The sequence below is a fragment of the Marmota monax genome, unplaced genomic scaffold (genome assembly GCF_021218885.2).
Source record: "Marmota monax isolate L192 unplaced genomic scaffold, Marmota_monax_Labrador192_F-V1.1 WCK01_AAM20220418_F8-fsc00083, whole genome shotgun sequence".
Taxonomy (NCBI): domain Eukaryota; kingdom Metazoa; phylum Chordata; class Mammalia; order Rodentia; family Sciuridae; genus Marmota; species Marmota monax.
In genome coordinates, this window is record NW_026692848.1 from 8,257,920 (window position 1) to 8,284,910 (window position 26,991).

Here is a 26,991-nt window from a genome sequence, read left to right on the forward strand (position 1 = left end):
AGGGAGAAATAGTCTGGGCTCCAGAACTTTGATCAGAGTGGAGACCAGTAAGCAGGCTCCTGTAGTCCTGTTAAGACCAGGTGATGCCCAGACCAGAGGAAGCAGTGGGGGCAAAAGAATTCCCGAGATTCCCGGGACATCTTCAACACTGGGATGATTTTCTGATTAATTGGATGAGGGCAGAAAGGGAATTGGCAAGTATACAGAGGCACACTGTTCTTACCCTGGTTGTTAACTCTCCATTAGAGACTTCTGTAATCTCAAGATTCCTCGCTTTGATTTAGATTTTATAAAACTTTTCCATTGCATAATCTATAGAAGCTCATCAATGAGTATGCTTCCTTCTTTCTGTGTGAGGTACATGTGTATTTATCTCCCTCCCCAGAATGTTGCTTAATACAGCAACTTTCTTAGGTGCACATTTCAGAGTGAAGCACAATGCAAAATTACTTCCAATCTTAGTATGTTGATAAATAGATCAGAAAAATCAACCCTGTAGACTGAGGTGTTGAACGAAACTACTAACATTTACAAGCCCCGATTCTGATTTGATTACAAATTTGAAAGTCCATGTTTGATTTAAAAATATTTTAGAGACTTAAGGTAGCACTACTTTTAGATTTTAAAGACTTCAAAAATAAGTAAAAAAATAAACTGACCTAGGAGTCATAGTCATCTGTTCCCAAGCTGCTCATCTCAAAAATATATGCACCTTGAAGATTTTTTCCATCTAGCTAATTTTGAATGTGTTTTGTTGCTACTATTGTCCTGAAACATTTTACTATTTTTTCCAGATGATTTTTTAATCTCCTGGTTGATGCTTCTACTTCGTTTATCATAACAAAACAGAATGGTGATAACTGTGGGACTAGACAGCTCATTCACTATTAAAATGTGGCCTTTTAAAATTTTTTTAGTTGTATTTGGACACAATAGCTTTATCTTATTTCTTTATTTTTATTTGGTGCTGAGGATCGAACCCAGCGCCTGGCCCGTGCTAGGCGAGGGCTCTACTGCTGAGTCACAACCCCAACCCAAAATGTGACCTTTTGCTAATCTGCCTCTAACTTGATTCTGTGGTTCATTGCTAGCTCAGTGAATCAGGCTGCATCTACACACAGTATCTCTGGTTCTAGTTATTTTTTAAATAACCATGCTTCAAAAGAGTTCAGCACTCTCCATACACATTGTCATGGCATTCCTATGTGGTAGGGTAGATTAAAATGCTGTTCTCATGTTCCACATGGATACATGGAAACAAAGTTCAAATGACCATTCTGTACAAACTCAAGCCAAATTTTGAAAGCGCACGTCCTGTACCATTCATCCAACATCAAATCTTGTTCAGGCTTGGATTTGGCTTGCACGACTCTAATTCCTTTGTAAGCACAACATTTGAATCCATCTATCTATAGTGACAGCAGCAGGACATTGCACCCACCCATTACACAATAGCGAGGCACACACAAGTGTTCAAAGACCCTGCATGGAATCAGAGCGAACGAGGGTGCACCTACAGCTCTTGGGGTGCTGGGGGAGGACAAGACTTCAGGCATGACAGACCAGGGGGGAACACATCAGCCTCTAGGACTCACAAAGGGAAAGAAAAGAAAAGTAGGCAAGTAGTCGGCACCATCTCAATTTCACCTTGACATGGAGAAAGAAGATATAAATGGCTTCTGATTGGCAATAAAATAAAATAATGAATGCTTTAGGGAACCTTTCCTGAGCCTTATTTATTCTGCTCTCACAACAACCTTTGAGACATTCCTCTGCTTTTACAGAGAGCAAACCAAGGCTCCAAGGCTTGGGACACATTCTCTACCCAGTGATCATGACAATCCCAGCCCAAGCCTTACAACTCCAACTCCAGGCCTCTCTCCAATCTGATATGACACCTCAGAATGTCCCCTTTCTAACAGATTTTCAATAAAAGCATCAGGATCAAAGCAGAGAGTGCAAAGAAAATCTGTTTTACATGCCCTATGTCCCATATGGATCTATCAGAAACATTTCCTTATCATTCGAATGGTTACCCATCCATCAGTCCTTCTTAGCACATGTGACACAGGCCTCAATTATGTCATTCATCTTCTAAAGGTTTGGAGTTACAAAAAAGAAATGGTGTTTCTTCAAAACAATTTTTTAAAAACCCTCCTGGGGCTTCACGATTTCTACAACACACTTCCTTCCACGGACATTCAGACTTACTGCCACTGCCAGGTGGGGCCAAGGCAATTATCTTCTTTTGTACAAATACACTGGGAATTAGTGAAACACAAAGAATTAAGATGGCGGCTTCCCAGCCTAGCATGGGCATTCCTGGGGGTTCTCACTGGGAACACCTGCATTGCTGTGACAGGAAAGCCCACAGAGTTGTGTTCTGCATTTCTGGCCGATGGCCCAGGTCCACAAAGCAAGCGCACCCCAAAGGAAGCTGATGTTGGATCCTGGCAACTCCACTTGGCAATGGAGACGGGGCGTGGGCGAGAGCAAGAGAAGGCCTTCATTGGTCGACTCCTCTTTACAACCTCTGCTGAACACCTATTTTTGTTCCAGGTTCTGTGCTAGAATCCGAGCATACAAATGTGATTAAGACACAGACAGACTTTGCCCCAAAGAGCTCAAGATCAAATGTAATAGATCAACCAACAAACACCACCCACCCACCCACAAAAAATGGAGTCCAGTGTGACAAGTGCTGTAATAGTCTGGGAAGCTTAAAGGAATCTTATAAACCTTGCCCGTCTCTTGTCTCTTCGGCTTTACATTTCCCCCAGGGAGGTTCTTAACCCTACATGTACTTTCTGTAGGTGGACACGGGGATGCATTCACTCTAATCCTAAGGAATAAAAAAGGACTCCTTTGGGGAGGAGGCATTGGTAAATGTGGGTGGAACAAGAGCTCAAAATGTACAGTCCTCAAGTTGCAGTTGGCAGTTTTCGAAGTTGGCCGAGGCACTGTGCTAGGAAAACACATGTCTGGCTGCCTTCCCAGGCCGCGTTTCCCTGACTCCCAGCCCTTTGCGGAGGGCAGGATACCACTGCCAGGCAGGCCACACTGCAGAGCTGCCCACCAGGAGCCCACAGCTGTGTCCACAGCACATCCTGCACGCCGGCCACACCTCAGACATGAGGCTGGACAGGCAGTCACTCTGAGTAGGCCTGTGATAAGCCCCAACTGTGGATCTGGTCCACGATGGGGCACAGACCTACGGTCACCTATGAAATGGCATCTGGACCAACTAGCAGTGACCTGGACTTAGCCTTTAGCAGCCCAGTGAGCTGTCCCTTGTCTAGCCACAGTGAGACCCTAGTGCCCCAGCAGGACTAGCATTAGAGAACCGCTGAAGCAGACCCACGTTTAAGCAGACCCACATTTGCCTGTGGTGACCGCAGGCCCATTTCTTCCAGCGGCATCCCACTTCATGCCACTGACCAGGCACACGTTACCCATGTGCCTTCTATCCTTTCCTTCAGGAGTCTAACCATCTCCTTCTGAGGTGTGAACGAGTGGTGGCAAGGCCTCCTGTGCTTTTCTGCATTTTTACGTGGCCCTCCGTGATTCACAAAGCACACGTGTATTGTCCCCTTCAAGAAAGGAGATGTGTTATGATGCCCACTTCACAGAGGTAGAAACTGAGGTTATTAGCACAGCCAGGGCAAACGTGGTGTTCTTTGCACTGTCAGTCAGTCAAAAGAATGATTCTCTGGTGGGAGTTTATAGGAACAAAATGTTGACTGGGCGACATTCAGGACCAGGTCTCTCTTATTTCTACTCACGCATTTCTGAATTCAGAGAAGGTGCTCTTTTCTGCATTTGCATTTAACCAACCCACTTGGCAACATTAAGAAGCAAAGTCTGTTTTCTTCACCTCCTTTACAATCTGCAGAAACCCTGGCACGGGGGAGGAAACCCTTTGTGATCTTGAACCATCCAAATCAGTGTGCTTCCAAACACAGCCCACCAGTTACACTTTGTCATTATTTGCGTGACACTCCGGGAAAGACAAGGTAAGTCTGAGCTTTTCCTATTATCTCCATCCCTAGAAGGACCTTCTTTCTCTGATCATGACTCCTGTGAGCCCTCGACAGTGTTCAGCCCCATGGGTCTCTTCCTCACTCTGGAAGCATCTTCTGTCCCAGCTTCTCTTCTTGCTGAGAGCCACAGCCAAGTAGGAATGACGCATGGCATTTTGGGTTGAAAGGTGACCCTGCTCAAGGAATAGGGCGGCTCCAGGTTTAGGGCGGATCCTGCTGCCTCCTGCGCCCGCTCCTTGAGTTCCCGTTGAGTTCTCGCGGGGTTCTGAGAGTATTGGTACGCAGAGCCCGGTGGAGGGAGTGTATTTTTCCGAGAACGTGCGTGTAGAGTGCCGGTGAGAGTTTGGGAATAAAGAGTTGCTGTTTGAATCTACAAGGCTTTTGTGGTGGTTCGGTTATTTTGTGCCCAGCCAGACTGCGGCATCTTCTTCTGCCGCTCCTTCTCCGTCTGTGTCCCCTGCAGTCTGCGCCCTTTCCTGGTCTCCCTCTCTGCTCTTCATAGAAGACCCCAGCACTGCCCTGGCTGCTCCAGTCGCCCCAGCCCTTTCTATCTCGGTCTTTATTCAACCTCTTCAGAGGGCTTGTCCCGGCCCCTCTCTGCCTTCCCTCTTGTCCTCCAAAGTCAGCTGTCAGCAAAGTCCCTCAGGGAAAACGCCCCCCGCTGCCCACTCTGCCACCAGGCAACTTCTCCTGCTGCATTTTTATCCTCATCTCTAAGGTTCCTCCTTATTCATCAACCTGGCTTGACTAGGCCCACGAGGACGGGGACCATGTTTGTTTCCTCCCTCGTGCCAGTTTTCCATTACTGCAGCGAATACCTGAAGTGATCAACTTAAGAAGAGAAAAGGTTTCTTTTGGCTCACAGTTTTGAAGGATTCAGTCCATGGTCAGTTGATGCCATTGCCTTGGGCCTGTGGTGAGGAAGCGCATCACGGCAGGAGCATGAGGTGGAATAAAACCACTCAACCCATGGCCAGAAGCAAAGAAGAGAAAGAGGAAGGGGCCAGGGTTCCGTTAAAAAGGGACAATGGCATGCCCCTAGTGACCTGATGATCTCTCATGAGGCCCCACCTTTTAAGGTGCTCTGGTTTCCCACACATGTGAGGACTATGCTCTTGCCCTGATAGCATCAGCTGCTGGGGCCTCACCAGAAGCCAAACCAACGGGGCCACCTCATCTTGCACTTTTAGCCTCCAAAACTGTGAGCTAAATGAAAGTCTTTTGTCTATAATGTTCCCCAGCTTCATGTATTTTATTATAGTGACAAAAATGAACTAATACAAGGTCTTTTCCCTCTTATTTATGCCTTTGCCTCTGAATACCTCTGCCAATGTATCCCACTCTCCTGTCTCCCTGAGGATAATTTTACACTAGATTATAACCTTCTGATTTGCTTTTATGGCAAGTATTCTTGTATGCTCATAAGACATATATTGCTGCTCATAAATTCTATGCAGTGGCCCATCCAGAAAAACCTCCATTTGCAGCTTCATTGCATGTGCTGGGCCCTCTATACGGCATCCCACAGTTGGAACTGATGCACTTTCCCTCTTTACATTCTGACCAATCAATCCCCCGCTGTCTGTGCTCTGTCTCACACTTCCGTAACTGGAAGGCCAAGGGGAGCATTTCCCTTTCAGTCATCAGTTTAGATCAACAAATGCTTTTTGTGATATTAATCTAAGTCTTATGACATGACCCTCCACCTGGAATCCTTCCCTTTCTAGACCTTTAAAGAATCCCCCCTCCCACTAATTCCTTAGCACTATGTTCTGCAGCACATGGCTTAGATCACTTGTTTATTCCTGACTTGATTGCAAACTCCCACACCTCTTCTGATTCTCTCCTTCTGAGAGAGCAGGCTGGGCTGAGGAGTACAAAGGTGTCTTAGAAGAGTCTGAGCCAGACCTTGAAGGAAAGGTAAGGCCAGGGGAAATGGTGATGGCTGGACCTTCTCATCAGAGGCACCAAGGCAAGGAAGAGAAAAAATAAATCTGAGCATGGACCATAGGTGCATGCAAGGGATTAGCAGGTGATGGTTTTAAAGATGGAGAGAGCTCATACAGAAGCACTGAAAGGCAGGACTGGGATCCTGAATTTGCTCTGAAGGCACAAAATGAGCAGAAATGTTCCCCCACCATTCCCACAAAGGATCAGCAAGGCACGAGGGAGTATTTCAGAAAGGTGACAAACTATACAAACCTACAGGTTTTACATTATGCAAATCAGAACTGTGTTCCAGAAAAACAGGCAGTCAACTGCAGAATTGATTGGGGGGAAAGAATTAAGGAAGAGAGAGTTGGGAGGCCTAAATACTAATACTCCAGGGAGAGGGAACAAGGGCCTGAATGAGGGCATCAGCAGAACAATGAATTTTCTTAGGCAAGATGCTGTCAAAGTAGAATTAACAGAACTTGATACATGTGAAATAGGGTTTAGGAGTGTCATGATTAGTCTCCAGGGTACCACAGGTGGAGACTGAATCTGAATGCCCTTGACCACCATGTCAATCTAGACTCCTAAATGTCCTGGGTCAGAGTCACTTTCTGTCCCTAAGAGAAGAAAACACAGAACCTCTGGAGTAAAACATCCTCAGGATTTTCACAATTTAAGATTGATTGATTATGAGATTATAAACCCTTTAAGAAGCAGACACCATGAAAAGAGCAGTAACAAGACAAGGTTCCCACAGGCTTCCATTATTATAATTATTAGATTCAAGATACAAAATAATAATGTGATATGTTCATAGAAATAAAAATAGAATAAAAAAGTAATAGCTTGAACAATAGCCCAATATAACTTATATGTTAAAAATATTACTGTGGATAATAAAAGTTCAATGGATGACTAAATAGTAGGTTAGACTTGGCAGGAAAGAAAATTAAGAAAGTGGAAGACTAGTCAGAAGAAATAACCAACATTGCAGCACAAACATACAAGGAAATAGAAAATGTAAAGAAGTCAAAACATAGGAAAAACAGGATTAAAATGTCTAGTATATGTCCTAAGCCTCAAAAGGAAAAAAAAAAATGGCAGGATGTTCAAGGAAATAATAAAGAACTGGTGAAAGATAAAAAACACATGGATATAAGAAGTTCAACAAATACCAAGCCAGGTTAAGTGCAAAAAAATCTACATCCAAGTACCTTGTGGTAATGTTTAGAACACAGAAGTTAATAGAAGATTAAAAGTGGCCCAAGAGGCTGGAGTTGTGGCTCATTGTTAGAGCGCTTGCCTAGCACATGTGAGGCCCTGGGTTCAAATCTCAGCACCACATTAAAATAATAAAGATACTGTGTCCATCTACAACCAAAAAAACCCCATTTTTTTCTTCTTTTTTTTAAAAAAGTGGCCAGAAAGCAATGAGAGAATGCCTCCCTAAACCTCAGACTTCTCAACAATAGGAGGCTTAAGACAAAGAAATGATGTCTCCAGATTGGACAGAAAACAAATACCTGCAGACCTAGAACTGTGTACTCAGCAAAATTATCTTTCAAGAAAGATATTCTCAGATAAATAAAATTTGAGAGTATTCATTGCATTTAGGCTTTTACTTAAAGTACATCAGAAAGAGAAGGCTGACCTCAGGATAAAGGTCTGGGATGCAAGCAGGAATAGTGAGCAAAGAAATTGAGAAATGGGGAGGTAAAGCTAAACAAACACCAGTTGTCAAAAATAATAAAAATAGCATCAAATCATGGGCTAAAAAGGAAGAGAACTGAAATTCTGGATCATAAACACAGGTACACACATATACACATATGAAATCCAATTCGGTATTTTTATGAGTGTTCAAATTAACTTGTATTGTTCAGGGAGGAAATTGGGAATAACTTGAGATTTTTTTGGTTAGGCATGGCAAAAATTTAAGAGTAACTACTAAAAAGCATAGAGCATATAATTTCTAAACCAAGAAATTCCTCCCTTAATTACGCGTACATAAACGAGATAAAGCAGAAAAGCTGCAGAAATTTTGAACAATGCAATTATGAAGCCTGGCCTAATGTTCATGTAGGCACTATTCATTATTCTTTTTTTTAAAGAGAGAGAGAGAGAGAATTTTAATATTTATTTTTTAGTTTTCGGCGGACACAACATCTTTGTTTGTATGTGGTGCTGAGGATCGAACCCAGGCTGCACGCATGCCAGGCGAGCGCGCTACCACTTGAGCCACATCCCCAGCCCCACTATACATTATTCTTAAACACACATGGAACATTTAGGGAAAATTGGCTGTGGATCAGGCAAATTTCAAACACTTAGGCATCATATGGACTATGTTCTCTTACTATAGAGTGATGGAGTCAGAAGTCAAAATCAAAACTTTAAATGTGGTTTTGAAGTTAAACATTAACAAAGTTACAACAGGAGTTTTTAAATGCTCAAAACTGAATAATAATAGATTTGGTACAGATCACAACCTATAGGATGTTGCAGAAGTATAAAATATATAGCCTTAAGATTTATACAAGAGGGAAATATATAACCTTAAATACTTAATATTTAATAATATAAGATTGAAAATTATCTAACTATCCAGTTATGAAGCTAGGAGAACAGAGAATTAACTATTTGAAGAGAAAGGAAGGAGATAATGACAAGTGTCAAAAGATATTGATAGACATTAATAAAAAGGAACATATTACACAGGTAAAAAGCAAAACAAATGGTTCTTAGAAAAGAATCTAGTAGTCAAATATTTAGAGAAGTTTACTAAGAAAAACAAAGAGAGAAGGTACAAATAAAGAATAGTAGAATTTAAAAAGAAGGCGCAACTATACAGATGGCAGACATTAAAAAGATAATTTTGAATATCATAATTCACTATCTATTTATAATTACCTCATCAAATACTGCATTAATAAATTTGAAAACTTATATGAAATAAATGAATTTCTGAAAATTGTATCTCATTAAATTTGACCCCAGAAGAAAGGAGACTCTTGAATCTCCTATATCGTTAAACTTTCAAATCTCCCATAAAGAGGATAGCAGGCCCAGCCAACTTTATAGGAAAAGTCTAAAAAACACTCAAAATCAAGTAGTCCCAGGCTTCTAGAAGATTAACGTAGTCTTTTTTTTTAAGAGAGAGAGAGAGAGAATTTTTTTTTAATATTTATTTTTTAGTTTTTGGCGGACACAACATCTTCGTTGGTATGTGGTGCTGAGGATCGAACCCGGGCCACACGCATGCCAGGCGAGCGCGCTACCGCTTGAGCCACATCCCTAGCCCCAGATTAACATAGTCTCTTGATGCCAAAACTCAACAAAGATGGTATGATGAAGGAAAATTAAAATGATAGCTGATAAACATCGATACAAAAATCCTAAACAGCATTAACAGCTGTTAATAGCCTAGTATGGATGGTGGAATGGACATCATTATCCAAAGTACATGTATACGAAGACACCAATTGGGTGTCAACATACTTTATATATAAACAGAGATATGAAAAATTGTGGTATATATGTGTAATAAGAATTGTAATGCAAAAAAAAGTACATGTGTATAAAGACATGAACTGGCATGAACATACTTTATATACAAAGATATGAAAAATTGTGCTCTATATGTGTAATAAGAATTGTAATGCATTCCGCTGTTGTGTATTTAAAAAAATAAAATCAGTTAAATAAAAAAGAAAATGTATCTTGTCCAAATTTGCTCTGTCTCAGGAATTCAGGGGAGGTTTAACATTAGAATAAATGTAATTTACCACATTTAATAGCAGAAAGGAGAAAAACCATATGGTCTTGTAATTTGGTTAGAAAAAGTATTTGATAAAATTCAGCATCTCTTCATGTGAATATATACATGTGCACACCCTTTGCACTCCGAACACAAGGGAAAGTTCATAGACAGTGGATAGAATCAACACGTGACCTGCAACACACTCTAGCCACCACCGTCCAATTCCAGCAGCTGGGGACGTTCACTCTTAGCTCTCCTGCACGCTGTGGGAAGACCTTGGCAGGGAGGCTTTATCTATTCCAGGCACTTGGCAATTTCTCCCTCTGTCAGTTGCACGGCTTGGCACATGAAAGGCAGTCTTTTTCGTATCTTAGTAACAAAACAACACAATTTTATTTACTTAAGTAATCGTCCTGAGACCCTACAAAACACATGTTGGTTATTGATCTCATTTTGTTTTGTAGGTTCATTTATATTATCACACTGGCTATCGAGTATTTTGAACCACATCCCTGTGATCCTTCTGAATCACCTTCAGGGCCCCTATTCCAGCATGATGGAACTCTCTCCTTGGATACTTGCCATTCTTTTAAAAAATCTCAACAAAAGTAGATTCAGTGAGGAGACGGAGGGGTGTCGAGAGGTTGGCTGTGGGCGTGATCCCGTCTCCACACTCTGCCTGGCCACACACTTCTCAGTGACTGAGTGCTCACTGGAAAACATCGTCACTTGTGATTCACAATTTCCATACACCACGTGGACGTTTTTCCTCACTCAAGACAAGGAGCCCTTATACACATAGGGTATCATTCTAATGATATTACTTGCCAAGTTGGAGAATTAAATATCTTTATACCTTCAATTCAAGTCCCCAATTGTTCTACTTCTACTTCTAATATATACTTAAATTAAGAATAAAATAAGTGGCAAACAATGTTAACTAAAGGAAATTTACGTATTGTACTTGGCCATTCTTTTTACTGGTAGTTGATGATTGAGTCATTGTTTATAGTTGCCAAGATGATTGCTGAAGAATACTACGTTTTAGAATACTTGATGTCCAAGTTTGTGGCTCACGTAATTGTGAATCACCCAATTATGAATGACACTAATTTGACCTTCGATCATTTCATCAATTATATCTTTGGCAAATTAGTACAAACCAATTATATCCTGGCAATAATAAATGAGTTATTTGTTGGTCAACCCACTATAGCAACTAACATTTCACTTTGTTAGAAACAAACAACTTTGCTCTATCAGGAAACCAAAGTGGTAATGTGTTTGGAAAACTTCATAAAAGGAGACTCTGTGTGCATGGGACTGCTTAAAGCAATTTTTTAAAATGAAACCCAGACAATTCCAATAATTGGTAGAAGTATAAGTTGCTACCTTGGTTTGGAGAGCCACTAGAGATATTGTTGACGTATTAGATGAGAGTATCTTTATATCATTGGCAAACAATAGAAACATGGGCTTCATTAAGTTTTTAAAAGTGTTAGAAGAATGAGGAGTAACTCACAGATTAAAGAAAAGACTAAATTACAAGGTCTCAGGGAAGAACTCAGGAAAGCTGTAGAGCAAAAACATTCAGCCAACTTCTCTAAAGCACCCTGTTTCTGAACACATCATCCACAACCATTTCCATTACAGATGCACTGTCTCAGAAGGAAGCATTTGATTGGCTTAGCTAGAGTCACATGACCCACTCCTCTAAAGAGGGCAGGATACAGAGTTGTCTCCCAAAAGCAGGGAAGCAGCCACTCCTGTGGCTGTCCCAGAGAACCCATTTATGTCTGTCACCTGGGGGACTAATAAAATAGCATGGATGCCCAGGACAGAGAAGCAAAGTCTTGTACACCCACACCACAGGATTCTAGGCAGCCGTTAAGGACAGAGGACAGTCATGCAAAGAGGGAAGACCTCAAACAGAGCAGTCAGAGAGTCAGGGATGCTTCAGAGGAGCTTGTAAAGTACAAGAATTCTAAAGATGTTCATTGAACAGGAAAAGCTCGTAAGATCTTATAAGAATCCACTGTTCTTTTAAAATATTTACAGTGGGAAAATTCTTCCTTTGCCTCAGGGAGAAACAGGCAGTGTCCCAAGTCCTGTGAACTAAGTAATAAGTAAGCCTGTGGTCCTTTCAAGTCTCAAACAGTGTCCATTCAGTTGCCAAAAATGCTTGATCCTATATAAGGATAAAAATCCCAAACAATATAAAATTAGACTTTCTCCCGACTCCCACCTAGCAATGTGCAGACTGCTGAGAGTCCTTCTATCCTCTCTCCAGGGATTTTTTTTTCAGCCTGATGCTTTCTGGACCTCCAGAGTCAGTGTACAGGAAGGAAGGGCACCAGAAGGAAAGTTCTCACCCAGCTGGGAATGGTGGAGGCTGGCTCCTGCCCTCTTAGGGGTGCTCTTTCCAGTTCTTTGGAAGCATCCTTGGGCAATGTTTAACAGCCTCTTACATGATGTTGGCTAAATGTTTTCTTCTAGATAGCTCATCCTCTCCTAGCTGTTTCTTTGGGAATCTAGTCCATGAGGACTTTCTAGGTTGACATCCATTATAATTTAGACCCATTAGACTGAGTGAAATTCTGACCTCCAGAACTGCTAGAGAATACATTTGTTGTTTTGAGCCTCTGTAGTTACTGCAATTTGTTACAGCAGCAATACGAAACTCATACACGGAGGTTTGTGTCACTCCTGTGTTTCTCAGAACCCTGGCCTCTAAGTGGGGCAAAGAGACTGAGTTCTAGTCAGCAAAGTATAGATGAAAGTAGCATGTATTATTTCAAGTCCTGGCCCCTGAAACATCCACAGGACCTTTTCTGTCCTCTGCTGGTCAACCTGAAGGATAGAGCAAACCCAGGAGGATTCCAAGGCCTTTGGGATGGCTGAACCAACAGGTGGAAGTATCCTAAGTCCCAGCACAACTCTCACCCAGACTGCATAAAACTCTGATGTGAACAAGAAACACACCCTATAACATACGGGTCAGTCAGTCCCTGAAATCTTGGGGTTGTTTGCTAAAGCAGCTGGTGTTCAATTTACTTTGAAGAGGACAGAATGCTGTTTCTTAGGTGGATAAATGCCCAAGAATGAGCTCCAGTTGAGCTCAAGCCATGACTTTATGCCAGTCCATGTCCCTATTTACTTCCCCAAAACGTAAACGTCTACTACAAGTGAATCTGCACATGGTCTCCAGATCCTAAAGTTTGGAGGTGAACAGTAAACTGTGCGAGTTGTTATTCACCTGTGTTCTCATAAACTTGCCCACTTCACAACCTTGAGCCCAGCTGAGATCTGACCAAGGGACCTCTGCCTTCTGTGCTCAGCTTTCCCACGGTAAACAGGAGTCCTTTCCACTATTTATTTATTGCCACGTTTTCACATTTGTTTTCCTTGTTGATGATTTCACTATTTAAAATGGTCCCAAGAATAGGGCTAAAGTCCCGCCTGGCATTCCTCAGCACAAGAAGGCTGTGGTTTCTGTCCTTCACGGAGAAAATACATTTAAGGGAAAGTACGTTCAGGCATGAATTATAGTACTGTTGTTGGCCATGAGTTCCCAGTTCAATGTATGTTGAGCAAATCACCATAACATGTAATTTATAGCAGCCTATGTATTAATCAGTAGAGGAGAATGTTGTGATCAGAGGCTCTCAGGAACATAATCCTGTAAGTTCCCATAGGAACAATGCTCTGTACTGGCGAATTCAGAGCAAATTCATAGGTCATAACTACCATGAATGATGCGAATTGGCCATACTTCACTCATTCACAGTTTGCAATTGAACTTATAATAAAGGGTCTTCACTCCCCCTAGGAAACATCTTCCATCTCAGAGCTTTCACTCTTACCGTTAAAAGATGGCTTGTGTTACCAGCCTCGGTTTACCCTGTGTGCAGCTCCCTGTCTCAAACTCCCTGCTGGGCATTTCCACCTGAATGTCCTCTTATATTGCCAAAATCCAAATGACAATATCCCATGTAATGTCATCTCCCAACTCCTGCCCCAGGACCAGGACCCTACCTATTTCTATTATTGGGCCTCCTTCCTCCAAAGCTCCTAGGCACAAAACACTTGGCCTTATCTCACTTTATCCAGCCAACACTTCACTATCACTCTCAATGTTTATTTGCAGAATCTCGTACTTCTCCTTTCTTTCCATTCTTATTTCTACCTCTCTGGTCAGGCTCCTCTCAATTTACACCTAGACAAGTATATCTACTTCTCACCTGATACCCTTTTCTAGCTTTCTGGACCATTCTGTACCTAGTAAGAACTGACCTTCCTAGAACACCCTCTACAACAGCCACACCCTTGGTTTCATCTGCTCTCTTGGTCCAGCCCGAGCCTTGCACATCCAATGTCTTATTGGCCATTTCTGCCTGGGTGTTCCATGGATTCCTCGAATCCAACATGTTCACGATAGCTCCCTTATCTGCTCTCCCTGTCCTTCCCAGGTGACCAGGTAGAGACTTCTGGCTGACCATCAAACCCACTTCTATTGCCCTAATAAATGAGAGAAAATTGTTTTTAAAGATCTATAAAATGTTTAAGTGTAGTGTATAAAGCTTAACTTTGTGAAGTCCTATTTACTTAGGGTCACTATGTCCCCAAAACTAGTAATGTAGATAATTACTTCATCAACATTATATTTTTTACTCTTCAGGGCAGTTCTGTGAAGTTCGTCATTATCTCCATTGTATGGAGAGGAAACTGACTTGGGCACTATCCATTTTAATACTCTGATATGCAGTTGCAAATGAATTGAATAAATCTAACCATAGTAGACATTAGAGAGCCTCAAGGACTAAAAATATTTCAAGAATTCTTAGTGGTGAAAGATTTTTGCAGAGATACATGGTGCTGTTCCAAGATGAAAAATATTCTTATGTAATTATAATAATAATGACAAAATTCTTTATTTCAGATATTGTGGTATTTCTACAATAGTCTAGAAACACTCAGATTTAAAACAAAAGTAATCTGCCTTTTATAGATGTTTCAAGAAGAATTTCCAGAGCATGAGGCTGGGAGTGTGACTGCCAGCTGCCTGGGCTGGCATGCAAGTCCCCATTATCCAGCTTTGACCTTGGTGGGTTGCTCAACCTCTCTGTGCCTCATCATCCTCTCCTGTGAAACAGGAAAGAATAGTCCTGCCTTAGAGAACTGTTGCAAATGTTAAAATAGATTGCTGTTAAATTTAATCATGAAATTGCCATTATTCAACCATTGTTTGACCTATAGAAACAGCAATTACAGATGGTTCAATCTACTACGCACAGCATTTTATCCACATAGCTCCAGATTTAACGTTAGCTGTCACATGAACACAAGGTCTGAAAACATACCCCAAGCACACCATTGCTTCCTATCTTGCTCCCTTAGCAAACATGACTAACCTCAGAACTCTCTCAACATGATGAAGCCAGAATTAGACAGGCAGTCAGTATAGATAGGTAAATCAAGTCAGGTCGGATCAAGGAGGCCAATTTTGAGTGAGTCTGGGAAGTTAGAGACTGTTCCCTGAGAGATTGAAATTCCTTCAGAGCCCTTCCTCCACCCTTATCAAGAACCTGCCCCTGCTCCAACCTGTTGGTAAGGTAACCTGGCCCAGGAATTGCCCCTCCCTACAGGGAGCTGTAAGATCCTTAATTAATGTGACCTGGGCTGCTCCATCCTGCCTTCCCCCTTGGGTCCACCTGTTTCCCACCTTTTGGCCGTCCCACCCCAGAGCATTCCTGGGCCTAGTCACCTAAGCAGGAAGAGGGTAAGAGAACAAAGGAAGCCTAGGACATACAAAAAGGGTAGAACACCTCGCTCCTGGGGATACCAGGATACCAGCTATGGCCCACTTCCCCCTCCCAGGAGGAGTCTATGTTACCACTTTTTAAATAAACCCTGCTTTATATGCCTGCCTCTGCATGCTTCTCTAATGTTCCAACATGTGAGGGAGCAGGACTCGTCACTGATAACCGGCAGTATCAGTAAGATAAACCTAAGAGTCTCTTGCAGAATTTTTTTTGTACCCCCAACCAAGCTCTGATTCTGGATCTACTCTTACTGGAATTTTAACTACTTGAATCCAATATAGAAAACTCAAAAGATATTTTAATCACAGTATTCTCATGTTCTCCTAAAATAATTTTCTCAAGTGTTTTCAGAAGAAATATAGGCCTTTATTTCTAAGGATCCAAAGAGAAAGAATATTTTTAAAAATATGACTGATAAAAGTCGCTATTTGAGACATTTAAATGATGCTTTGAAATTGTAACCATCTTACATGAGTGGAAACCAAGGCAAGAGGTTCTGATTCTTACCCAAAGCCAGAGAAGCTATGTCAGGACTCAGGCTGCATAGTGAGTTTGATGTAGCACTTGGTCAGCTGGTGGAGAAACCAACATGAGCAGATTCAGATGTCACAAATAGGGGTAAGAAGAGAGACTAAAGTACATTTTAGTTTCCTGCTGTGGATTGAGGGTTTGCTCTCTCCAAAACTCAGGTTGAAACTTGATTGCCTCAGTATTAGAGGTAGGACCTTTAAGGTGCGGTTAAGCCACCAGGGCTCTGCCCTAAATGGATTAATGCCTTTATTTGAAGATAGGGCTCTTTCTAAAATGACCAATTTGGCCCTTAGCAGGTTCGTTCTCTATCTATCTATCTATCTCTATCCTCTCTCTCTCTCTCTCTCTCTCTCTCTCTCTCTCTCTCTCTCTCTCTCTATATATATATATATATATATATATATATATATATATATATATATATATCTGTGTCTCTCTCTACTCTATCTCTCCAAGACTGTGAGTAATAACTATATGATCTGGTATTCTAGCAACCCCAAAATGGACTTAGACAGTTTGGCAAATAATTGAAGCACAGAAGCTTCAATCCAGGCAGCTTTCATTTGTTTAAGTTTACAGTCGACACCCATCAAAACCTCACTAGGGATGCACAAAGCTCAGAGGTCAGGTGATCACAGCGCACACAGTCCCTGCTGTTCCTGCAAAAGCTCTGATTTAAGGGACCATCTCCAGGGCTGCGGGAGCGGGGACATTCATCCCAAATACACACAGTGAACATTAATTTCAGCAAAATAAAAACAACTGGTCTTTCAGTCTGAGTACTATGCTGGGAATTCCTGAGGACAAGAGCATTGTCTTCATTTTCGCAGCCACACCCATAACAGTTTCCCTACAACTTGCCGGCATTTGATACAAATTTTTGTATAAACAAAATTTCAAGACTTTGAGGAGCAGGTGAATGTGTGCTGAGTGATGCCAAAGCTTCCCGTGCCTTTGTCATCGAGCAGAACAACAGAAGAAAAAAATACACGAACAGCAACCAACCTAAAAATCATGAATGGCAAATAAATCTACAAATATAAGAATATTAGGTTTAAAAAAAGTCAAGCTTTCCCACATATGATAACAAAAATCTATTACAGATTTAAATATGAAAGACTGCACTGAAAACTGTCAAATCATAAACTACCTAAGAATAATGCTTTCTTTCTTTTTCTTTCTTTTATGAGTGCATTATAGTTGTACATAACATTTGGTTTCATTTTAGCAAACTCATACATGCATGGAATATAATTTACTCTATTTAGTTCTCAGTCCCCCTCCTTTTCCTCCCTTCCCCCCTCCACCTATTCTCCCCCCTCCACTCTTCTGGTCTTCCATTTATTTATTTGTATATTTATTTATTTTTAATCAGTACTTCATAGATACACATAAAGGTGGAATTCAGTTGGTGTACTTATGCATTCTATAGTGTGATTTTGTCAAATTCATTCCCCACTCCCTCCCATTTCCTATCTTCCTCCCTCCCCTCATTCCCCTTCTTCTACTCCATTCATCTTCCCTTGATCCTTCCATCTGACCCCCAGCCCTAATTTTTTCCCTTATATTGCTCTATTCACATGAGAGAAATACTCCACGGTAGCTTTTCTGAGTCTGGCTTATTTCACCCAGCGCGATGCTACCATAGCTCTGTAGTTTAATTTGAGATCAGGTATTGTGATCCCTCTTGCCTCGCTCTTCTTGCTAAAGATTGCTTTGGCTATTGGGTCTCTTATTCTTCCAAATGAACTTCAGGACTGTTTTTTTCTAGTTCTGTGAAGAATATCATTGATATTTTAATGGGGATATTGAATCTGTATAGCATTTTTGACAGTATAACCATCTTGACCATTTAATTCTGCTTATCCAAGAACACTCAAGGTCTTTTCATCTTCTGAGTTATTTGATTTCTTTCTTCAGTGTTCTGTAATTTTCACTGTAGAGATCTTTTACCTCCTTGGTTAGATTAAATGCCAGATATTTTAATTGGATTTTTTTTTGAGATTAATGTGGATGGGATAATTTTTTCGGTTTCTTTTTTGGCAAAATCACTGTTAGAGCATAGGAAAGTTATTGTTTTATGAATGTTTATCTTGTATTTTTCTGCTTTGGTGAATTTATAAGTTTTAGGAGTCTTCTGATGGAGTATTTTTTTGGGGAGGGGGCATCTTTTCGATATAAGATGTCACCAGCAAACAGAGATAGTTTGACTTTTTTTTTTCCTATTGGTATCCCTTTAGTCTCCTTCTCTTGCCTGCTTGCTCTAGACAGAGTTTCAAGTACTATATTGGATAGGAGTGGTGAGATGGGTGTCCTTGTCTTATTCCTAATTTTAGAAGAAATGCTTTCAGTTTTTTTTTTTTTTTAATTCAGTTATGTGTTGGCTTTGGGTTGTCATATATAGCCTGTATAATATTGAGGTAAGTTTCTTCTATCCCTAGTTTCTCCAGTGTTTTTAACATGAATGGGTGCTGGATTTTATCAAAGGTGTTTTCTGCATTTATTGAGATGCTCATAGGATTCTTGACCTTAACTCTATTTATGTGGTGAAGCACATTTATTGATTCGCATATGTTGAACCAATCTTGCATACCTGGAATAAAACTCATTTGATCATAGTTTATTACCTTCTTGATATGTTTTTTTTAAGAGAGAGAATTTTTTAATATTTATTTTTCAGTTTTCGGTGGACACAACATCTTTATTTTATTTTTATGTGGTGCTGAGGATCGTACCCAGCCCCCCCGCGCATGCCAGGTGAGCGCATTACCGCTTGAGCCACATCCCCAGCCCCTTGATAGGTTTTTGAATGTGGTTTTGTTTATACGTTATTCAGAATTTTTGCACCTATATTTATCAGGGATATTGTTCTGTAGTTTTATTTCCTTGATATGTCTATATCTGGTTTTGATACTAGGATTATTTGGCTTCATAGAATGTATTCCCTTCCTTACAATTTCATGGAATAATTTGAGAAAGACCAGTGATAGTTCTTCTTTAAAGGTCTGGCAGAATTCAGCTGAGAAGTCATCTGGTCCTGGTCCTGGGCTTTTCTTTGTTGGCAGGCTTTTTTTTTTTTTTTTTTTTTAATTTTTTATTGTGGGTTGTTCAAAACATTACAAATTTCTTGACATATCATATTCCACACTTTGATTCTAGTGGGTTATGAACTCCCGCCTTCACCCCATACACAGATTGCAGATTCACATCAGTTACACATCCATTGATTTACAAATTGCCATACTAGTGTCTGTTGTGCTCCGCTGCCTTTCCCATCATCCACTGTTGGCAGGCTTTTAATTGCTGTTTCAATTTCATCCATTGATATTGGTCTGTTTAGCTTTTCTATATCTTCCTGGTTCAATTTGGGCCAGTCATACATGTCTGGAAATTTGCCAATGTCTTCTAGACTTTCCTGTTTATTGGCATAGAAGTTTTCAAAGTGGTTTCTAATAATTGTTAAGATTTTAGAAGTGTCTGTGGTGACATTTTTTCATCTTTAATTTTGTTTATTTGGTCTTCTCTCTCTCTCTTTTGGTTAGTTTGTTTGAGGGTTTATCAATTATATCTATCTTCTAAAAGAATCAATTCTGTTGATTTGATCCTTACATTGCTCTTTTATTCTCAACTTCATTAAATTAGGGTCCAATCTTAATTATTTCCTGTCTTTGACTAATTTTGGCATTTGTTTGTGCTTCCTTTTCCAAGTCCTTAAGGTGAAGCATTAGATTATTTATTTGGGATGATCACTCTGTTTTGAATGTAGGCACTCAATGCTATCTATATACTTAGAACTGCATTCATGCTATCCCAGAGATCTTGACATGTTGTACTTCTGTCTCATTTGTTTCTAAGAATTTCTTGACTTCTCCTTTCTTTTATGATCCATTCCTCGTTTAAAAGAATATTCTTCAATCTCCATGTCTTTATGTGATCTCCATGTGTTTATGTGGTTTCTATTATTTTTCTTGCTTTTAATTCTAGTTTCTTTCCATTATAATCTGATAGGATATACAGGATTCTAACAATTTTTTTAATATTGTCCAACACTTCCACTGTGACCTAGAATATGGTCTATTTTGGAAAAGGTTTCATGAGTTGCTGAGAAGATAGCAAATTCAGCTGTTTTGGGGTGAAATATGCTATAGATGTCAGGTCCATTTGATTTATAGTGTTATTTAGGTCACAAATATCTTGATTTTATGTTTGGATGACCTATTTATTGGTGGTAGGGTGTGTTAAACTATTGTTATATAGGAGTCTACCTGGTATTTAATGTCAGGAAGTATATTTTATGTAATTAGGTACACTAACATTTGGGGCATGTATTTATTATATGATAATTTATTATCATTTTATCTTCTTGTTAGATTCTTCTATTCCCTTTACCAGTATGCAGTGGCCTTGTTTCTCTCTTCTGATTAGTTTTTGCTTGAAACCTATTTGTCAGATACGAGAACAGCTGTTTCTGCTTGGTTCTGGACTCCATTCACATGGGATATTTTCTCCACCCTTTTACTTTCAGCCTATGGGTGTCTTTGCCTATGAAATGAGTCTCTTATAAACAGCAGAGAGCTGGATATTGTTTCCTAATCTGTTCTGCCAGCCTATGTCTTTTAATTGGGGAGTTGAGACATTTATATTGAATCTTATCATGGATAAATGCTGCCATTTTGGATTTCCTGCCATTTTGGTTTGTTTGCTATATTTAATTCAATCTTGATTTTTTTTTTAGCTGCTCTTCTAGTGAACTTCCACTGCTGCTGTGGAGTTGTAGAGTTTGGGTTTTTTTGTTTTTTGGTTTTTTTTTGTTGTTGTTGTTGTTGTTGTTGTTACCCTGTGTGATGTTTGAGTATTCTTTGTATTGCTAGCTTTATGGTCTTGAATTTTTTTAGTTTATCCTTGTCATGGAAAGCTTTTATTTTTCATTTCTGAAGGATAGCTTTGCTGGATATAGAAATCTTGGCTGACAAAGGTTTCCTTTTTTAAAAATTTATTTATTTATTCTAGGTTGTTATACATGACAACAGAATGTATTACAGTTCATAGTACACATATAGAGCACAATTTTTCATATCTCTGGTTGTACCACAAAGTAGAGTCACACATTTGTGTCTCATATATGTACTTGGGGTAATGATGTTCATCTTGTCTTTACTACCCCCATTCCCCTCCCTTCCCTTTTCTCTATCTAAAGTTCCTCTATTCTTCTCATGCTCTGCCCCGCCCCCATCCCCATTATGGATCAGCATCCACATATCAGAGAAAACATTCGGCATTTGGCTTTTAGGGATTGGCTTACTTCACTTAGCATAATATTCTCCAACTCCATCCATTTACCTGCAAATGCTGTGATTTTATTCTCTTTTAATGCCAAGTAATATTCCATTGTATATATAGACCACATTTTCTTTATCCGTTCATCTACTGATGGGCATCTAGGTTGGTTCCACAATTTAGCTATTGTGAATTGTGCTGCTATAAATGTTGTTGTCTGCATCACTGTAGTATGCTGTTTTTAAGTCCTTTGGGTATAAACCAAGGAATGGGACAGCTGGGTCAAATGGTGGTTCCATTTATTGTCAAAATGACCATACTACCAAAAGCACTATACATATTTAATGCAATTCCAATCAAAATCCCAATGACATTCTTCATAGAGATAGAAAAAGCAGTCAAGAAATTCATCTGGAAAAAGACCAATGGTACAGAATAGAGGACACAGAAACAAACCCACATAAATACAGTTATCTCATACTAGACAAAGATGCCAAAAACATACATTGGAGAAGATAGCCTCTTCAACAAATGGTGCTGGGAAAACTGGAAATCCATGTGTGGCAAAATAAAATTAAACCTCTATCTCTCACCATGCACAAAACTTAATTCAAAGTGGATCAAGGACCTAGGAATTAGACCAGAGACCCTATGCCTAATAGAAGAAAAAGTTAGGCCCAAATCTCCATCATATGGGGTTAGGCCCCAACTTCCTTAACAAGATTCCTATAGACCAAGAAATAGAATTGAGAATCAATAAATGGGATGGATTCAAACTAAAAAGCTTCTTCTCAGCAAAAGAAACAATCAGTGAGGTGAGTAGAGAGCCTACAGAATGGGAGCAAATTTTTACCACATGCACATCAGACAGAGCACTAATCTCTAGGATATATAATGACAAAAGTTTTCTTTTAGAGCTTGAAATATCTAATTCCAGGCCCTCCTTGATTTTAGGGTCTGTGTTGAGAAGTCAGAATGAGCTTTATTGTCTTGCTTCTAAAAGTGACCTGATGTTTTTCTCATATAGCTTTTAATAATTTTTCCTTGTTTTCTGTTAGGCATTTTGATTATGATGTGTCTTTGAGAGGTTCTTTTCTAATCTTGCCTATTTGGAGTTCTGTCTGCAACCTGTGCGTGGATGTCTTTTTTTCTAATGTGAGGAAAGTTTTCTGCTATCATCTCACTGAGAGGTTCTAAATGCCTTTATCCTGTATCTCAATGTTCTCTTCCATCCCAATGGCTCTTGGGTTTGTTGTCTTGTTGTCCCAGAGTTCTTATATGTTCTGATCATGACTTTTTTTCCATTTATTGCATATTGAATATTCAAGTTCATATACTCCGTCTTCAAGTTCTCAAGGTCTAATTTTCTATGCAATCTAATCTGTTGGTGACCCTTCCAAGTGAATTTTTAATTGGATTCATAGTGTCTTTCATTTCCAGTAGTAGGTTTTTTTTCAATATTTCTATTTCCTTATTGAAATGATCTTTTATCTCCTGTAACTGCTGTTTAATTCGTTCCTTAGACCTTCTTTTAGTTCATTGAACAGTTTAAAAATCAGATTTTTACAATCTTTCTCTGGAATATCATCTACTTCCATATCTGGGATTCCTTTCTTGGGAGATCATGAATTTTGGAGGGAGATTTGTTTGCCTGTTTCAAGTTTTCAGAAGCCCTGGACTAGTGCATCACTTGAGATGGATTCCTCTCCCACCTTTTTATATGTGGGTCCTTTTGTGTGTAGTTATCCTTTTTGTTCCAGGGACTTCTCTATGGTTTTGAGGTATGCATAAGTGTCCAGGTCCCCTCTGGTTGTTCCTTCTTGGGGCTTGGTTGGTAGTTAGGGGTCTTTGTCTCCCCCCATTATATATGTTGAAGTTTTGTTGAGGCCCAAGGGGGGCAGGTCATATGAGGAGTGAAGTTCCCTGTTACTTGGCTGAGTTGAGAGTATTGCTTGGCAGCTGGATCTCTACTCTGTGAATGTGAAATGTCCCAATCACTTTCCAGCCCCTTTTCTAGAAAAAAAGGCGGCCAGAAATAGCACTAATGCTTATGACCAATGTAGTACTAAAATAAATGGCTCCTGTCTACTTTGACATCTATTACCACCTGGATAGGAATTGTGGGCTCAGCATTCAGCATCAGTATCAGCAACAAGCAACCATAATGCAGATCAGACATTCAACAGCAGGTGTCTACCACCTCATCCACAGAATTAATGATCACAGCAACAGAAATAGGTTAGGAATTACATAAATTATTTAATTCTGTCAGTAGAACTGAAGTTTCTTAAGTGAGGAGAAAATAGGGTAGGTTACAGAGGAAGTTTGGACTATTTTAAAGAGTGAACAGAGGAGAAGTGGGAGATAACTATGGTAGTTGTAAACAAGGAGTAAGCCCATGTGGTGGCACATGCCTGTGATCCCAGCAACTCTGGAGGCTGAGATAGGAGAACTACAGGTTCAAAGCCAGTCTCAGCAACTTAGCATGGCCCTAAGCAACTTAGCAAGACCCAGTCTCAAAATAAAAAATTAAAAAAAAATACAAAACAAAGGCTTCAATCCCTGGAACAAAAAAAAAAAAAAGAGGAATTAAAAAATGAGTGACATTAATAAAATAGTGAAAGAGAAGAGGATAGATCAAAAAAACTTGGCTATTGATAGGGAAAGAGAGTAAATTAGGGGCAATGAGAACAAAAAACAAAGTGTGAACAAACAAGCAAATATAAGATTAAAACAATTTAAACCCACCTATAATTTTACCTCACCATAGTCAAACCAAGGCTAAATAAAAATGGGTGAAGAAGAAAGCAATTACAATGAAAGCTAAATTTTATGAATGTGTGTGTGTGTGTGTGTGTTTGAACCTATCCATGCAGTGAGAACACACACAAAATCACGCCGAATAAAAAATAAAGTAATTAAATAAAAACTTTTAATTTTAAAAAAGAGAAAAAAAGAAAATGTTGGGGAAAGAATAGGAAAAAGAAAAAAAAAATTCTTAATGAGATATCCAGAGCTTGTTTCCTCTGGCATAGTCAAAACTGTTGGCAAGGATGGGTTTTCATTCTTTGTGCTTTTGGGGGGGGCTCTGTAACCCCTGGGTCAAGGGCCGGGTGTTGTTAAGTCCCACCCCTTTGTGGTCCTCATGGAGCTGCCAGCCACTGTGGCCAGGAGCCAAGGCTGGTGCAGTGGCTCTCAGCTCCCCGTCTCCCTGTATAGGGGGACAGCCCAGGAGTGCTGACCCCCTGGGCAAGGCTGCGACAGCCTTCTAAACTGGAAGTTCTGAGGTTGGGTTTGGTCTTGGCTGACCTCTGAACTCTGTGGGTGGGGAGATGCTGGTCTCTGCTGGACATCAGAGCCTCGGGCCTTCTGTTAATTCCACTTTTAGGGTGAGGAGTCTAAACCTCCACAGGCCTCACGTTCACAGCTATGGCCGTGAATGCATCCTGGGGTGCGGATGCTCCCATGTGGCCATTGTTAGGTAGTAGCTAGCCATGAGCAGTAAAATGCATGGCAAGGTCATAAGGATTTTTTCAGTTACTTTAAGGTCTTCTTTAAACTACTTTCAAAATGGATGAGAAAGCAAAGGAGCTAACAGGAAAAATACATCAAAAGAAAAGGAACAATGAGACTAACTCTTGACAGGGTGCACTGAGATTGGTGTGAAGCTAGGAGTTATGGCTATGGGTGTCTCCCTTTGTCTGGGAAGGAAGATTCCTTTAGCAGCACAGGTGCACTAAGGTAACTGCTGACCAGCTACTAACCCCAGTGCCCCATTAGCATGGGATTGACTTGTAGGTGAAGCCCCCCTAAATAGGATGGTCATCATGACAGTTCCAGAGAGGACCAACCAAGGACAGAAACCCCGCTGCCTGACGTGAAGGAGGAGCTGAACACCTGATTGGCAAGGAGTGCAGAAAGTGGTCCCCAGCAGTCCTGGTAATAAACTTGGACACAGCATTGTCTCCTGTGTTGTTCCTTCTCAGAGATGGAGGGGGGGGGGGGGGGAGAGGGAGAGGGAGGGGGAGAGGGAGAAGGAGGGAGCGCTCTGTCTAAACCTCACTTTGCTTTTACTTTATTTTCATTTATAATAAAGTTCTCTTGCAAGGCTTTTGGTGTCTGACTGTAAATTTTCTTTCATCAGAACACAAAGCCAAGGTTTCGAGTTTCAGCTCCCCGTCTCCTGTGACAGCCATTATTGGCATCTCCCCAAACCCTCTTATGGGCACCCGCAACAAAAGGCGCTCTCTCCTTGGTGCCCAGAGCCTGGGTGCCCCGGGCACGACTCTCTCTCACCTGTCACACTGGTCCAGGCACACGCCGGGGCCCATGACAGTGACTGTGGGGTCAGCTGGAAACCTCCTTCCTGAGCCCCCGCCTCTGCTCACACCGCTTATAAATGGTTGCTACCAGACTGTTTGCTCTTGGGCTGAATGATTTTGGTTGCTGTTCACTCAACCACTTCCACCACTGTCTCTGGTTAAGCTCAGCCCCCTCTCTACTCCCCAGAGTCCCCCAGGCCACCATTTCCCGCCATCTGTCCCCTCTCTGCCTGCGCCCCTCCCCTCAGCGGCCACCCTATTATTTCTTATACTCTGTTTGAAGCTTCTGACTCTCTGTGTCTCTAGGGTTCCTTCACTGTCCAGGATTGAGTTTGAGTGAGTCCCCTTGGTCACCCACCTCGCTCAGCAGTGGTCTTTCTTCTTTGAGGAACCTGGGCAGGTGTCCTTCCTCTCAGCCGCCATCTTCCCTCTATTAAGAATAATTCTACTGAGACATAAAACAGAAAACTATTCATCTTTATTAAGAAACTTAAAAGAAAGCACCACTCAATGTAGAGACACTTCATGCATCAAACATAAACTGCCACGGACTGTTGGACGCGCCATCATTGTAGGAAACACGCTGCCAATTAAATTATGAAATGCCATCTATTGTAAACAAATCCTAATTTCACAGATGTCACAATAGGGAAAAGAAGGTCCTTAGTATCCATAAAATACATTATGTTCCAAGGTATGAAGATTGAATATGATATTGATTCCTCCCAAATCAATGTATGGGTTTAATGTACTCCTGAAAAAAATATATAAATCGCTGTAACCTACCTAAATATTTTAAATAAATTTCTACCTACTCATTAGAACATAGTACAAGACACAGAATATTTATACCTATTCCATTTATATCAGTCTATTTTAGGGAATAATTAAATGTGAGCAAAAAGATGCCACTCCATCATTTAAAAAGTATAAAATTAAAAACTATGGAAAAATCCACTAATAAGGTGATGATAATATAAAATTTTACATAATTTCACAATTAAATATTTAAAAGGCATATAGATAGAAGGGTATAAATTATACATAAGAATATAAAATCTATATGCAGAAGCACCTATTTCAAAATATACATTGAAAGAAATGGAAACATATGTAATTAAATATTGTCACTAGTTATACTCCGCAACGACAAAACCTGTTTTCCCAAAGACATCAACAAACTTAAAGTGACCTAGGAGACCCACAAACTCACATATTGACACCTAAATGCTGGCACCTCATTGGCATGAGCGGGCAACAAGGCCTGCAATCGCCTCCCTTCCCTAGACCCCTCCACCCTCCCT

The 26,991-nt window shown here is 40.4% G+C and overlaps 1 protein-coding gene across 5 annotated transcripts in view; it reads right to left on the reverse strand.

Annotated features, from left to right (window-relative positions):
• Nucleotides 1-26,688, reverse strand: part of Fndc1 (fibronectin type III domain containing 1) — a 112,818-nt gene extending 86,130 nt beyond the window's left edge. The window contains exon 1 of one of the 5 annotated variants that reach the window (XM_046449338.2): nucleotides 26,046-26,688. In XM_046449338.2, coding sequence (XP_046305294.2) covers nucleotides 26,046-26,214 — 169 coding nt within the window. In that variant the 5' untranslated portion in view covers nucleotides 26,215-26,688. The remainder of the gene's footprint in view (nucleotides 1-26,045) is intronic. The other 4 variants (XM_046449333.2, XM_046449335.2, XM_046449331.2 and 1 more) reach the window with 4 other exon arrangements.
• Between the last annotated feature and the right edge of the window lie 303 nt (nucleotides 26,689-26,991).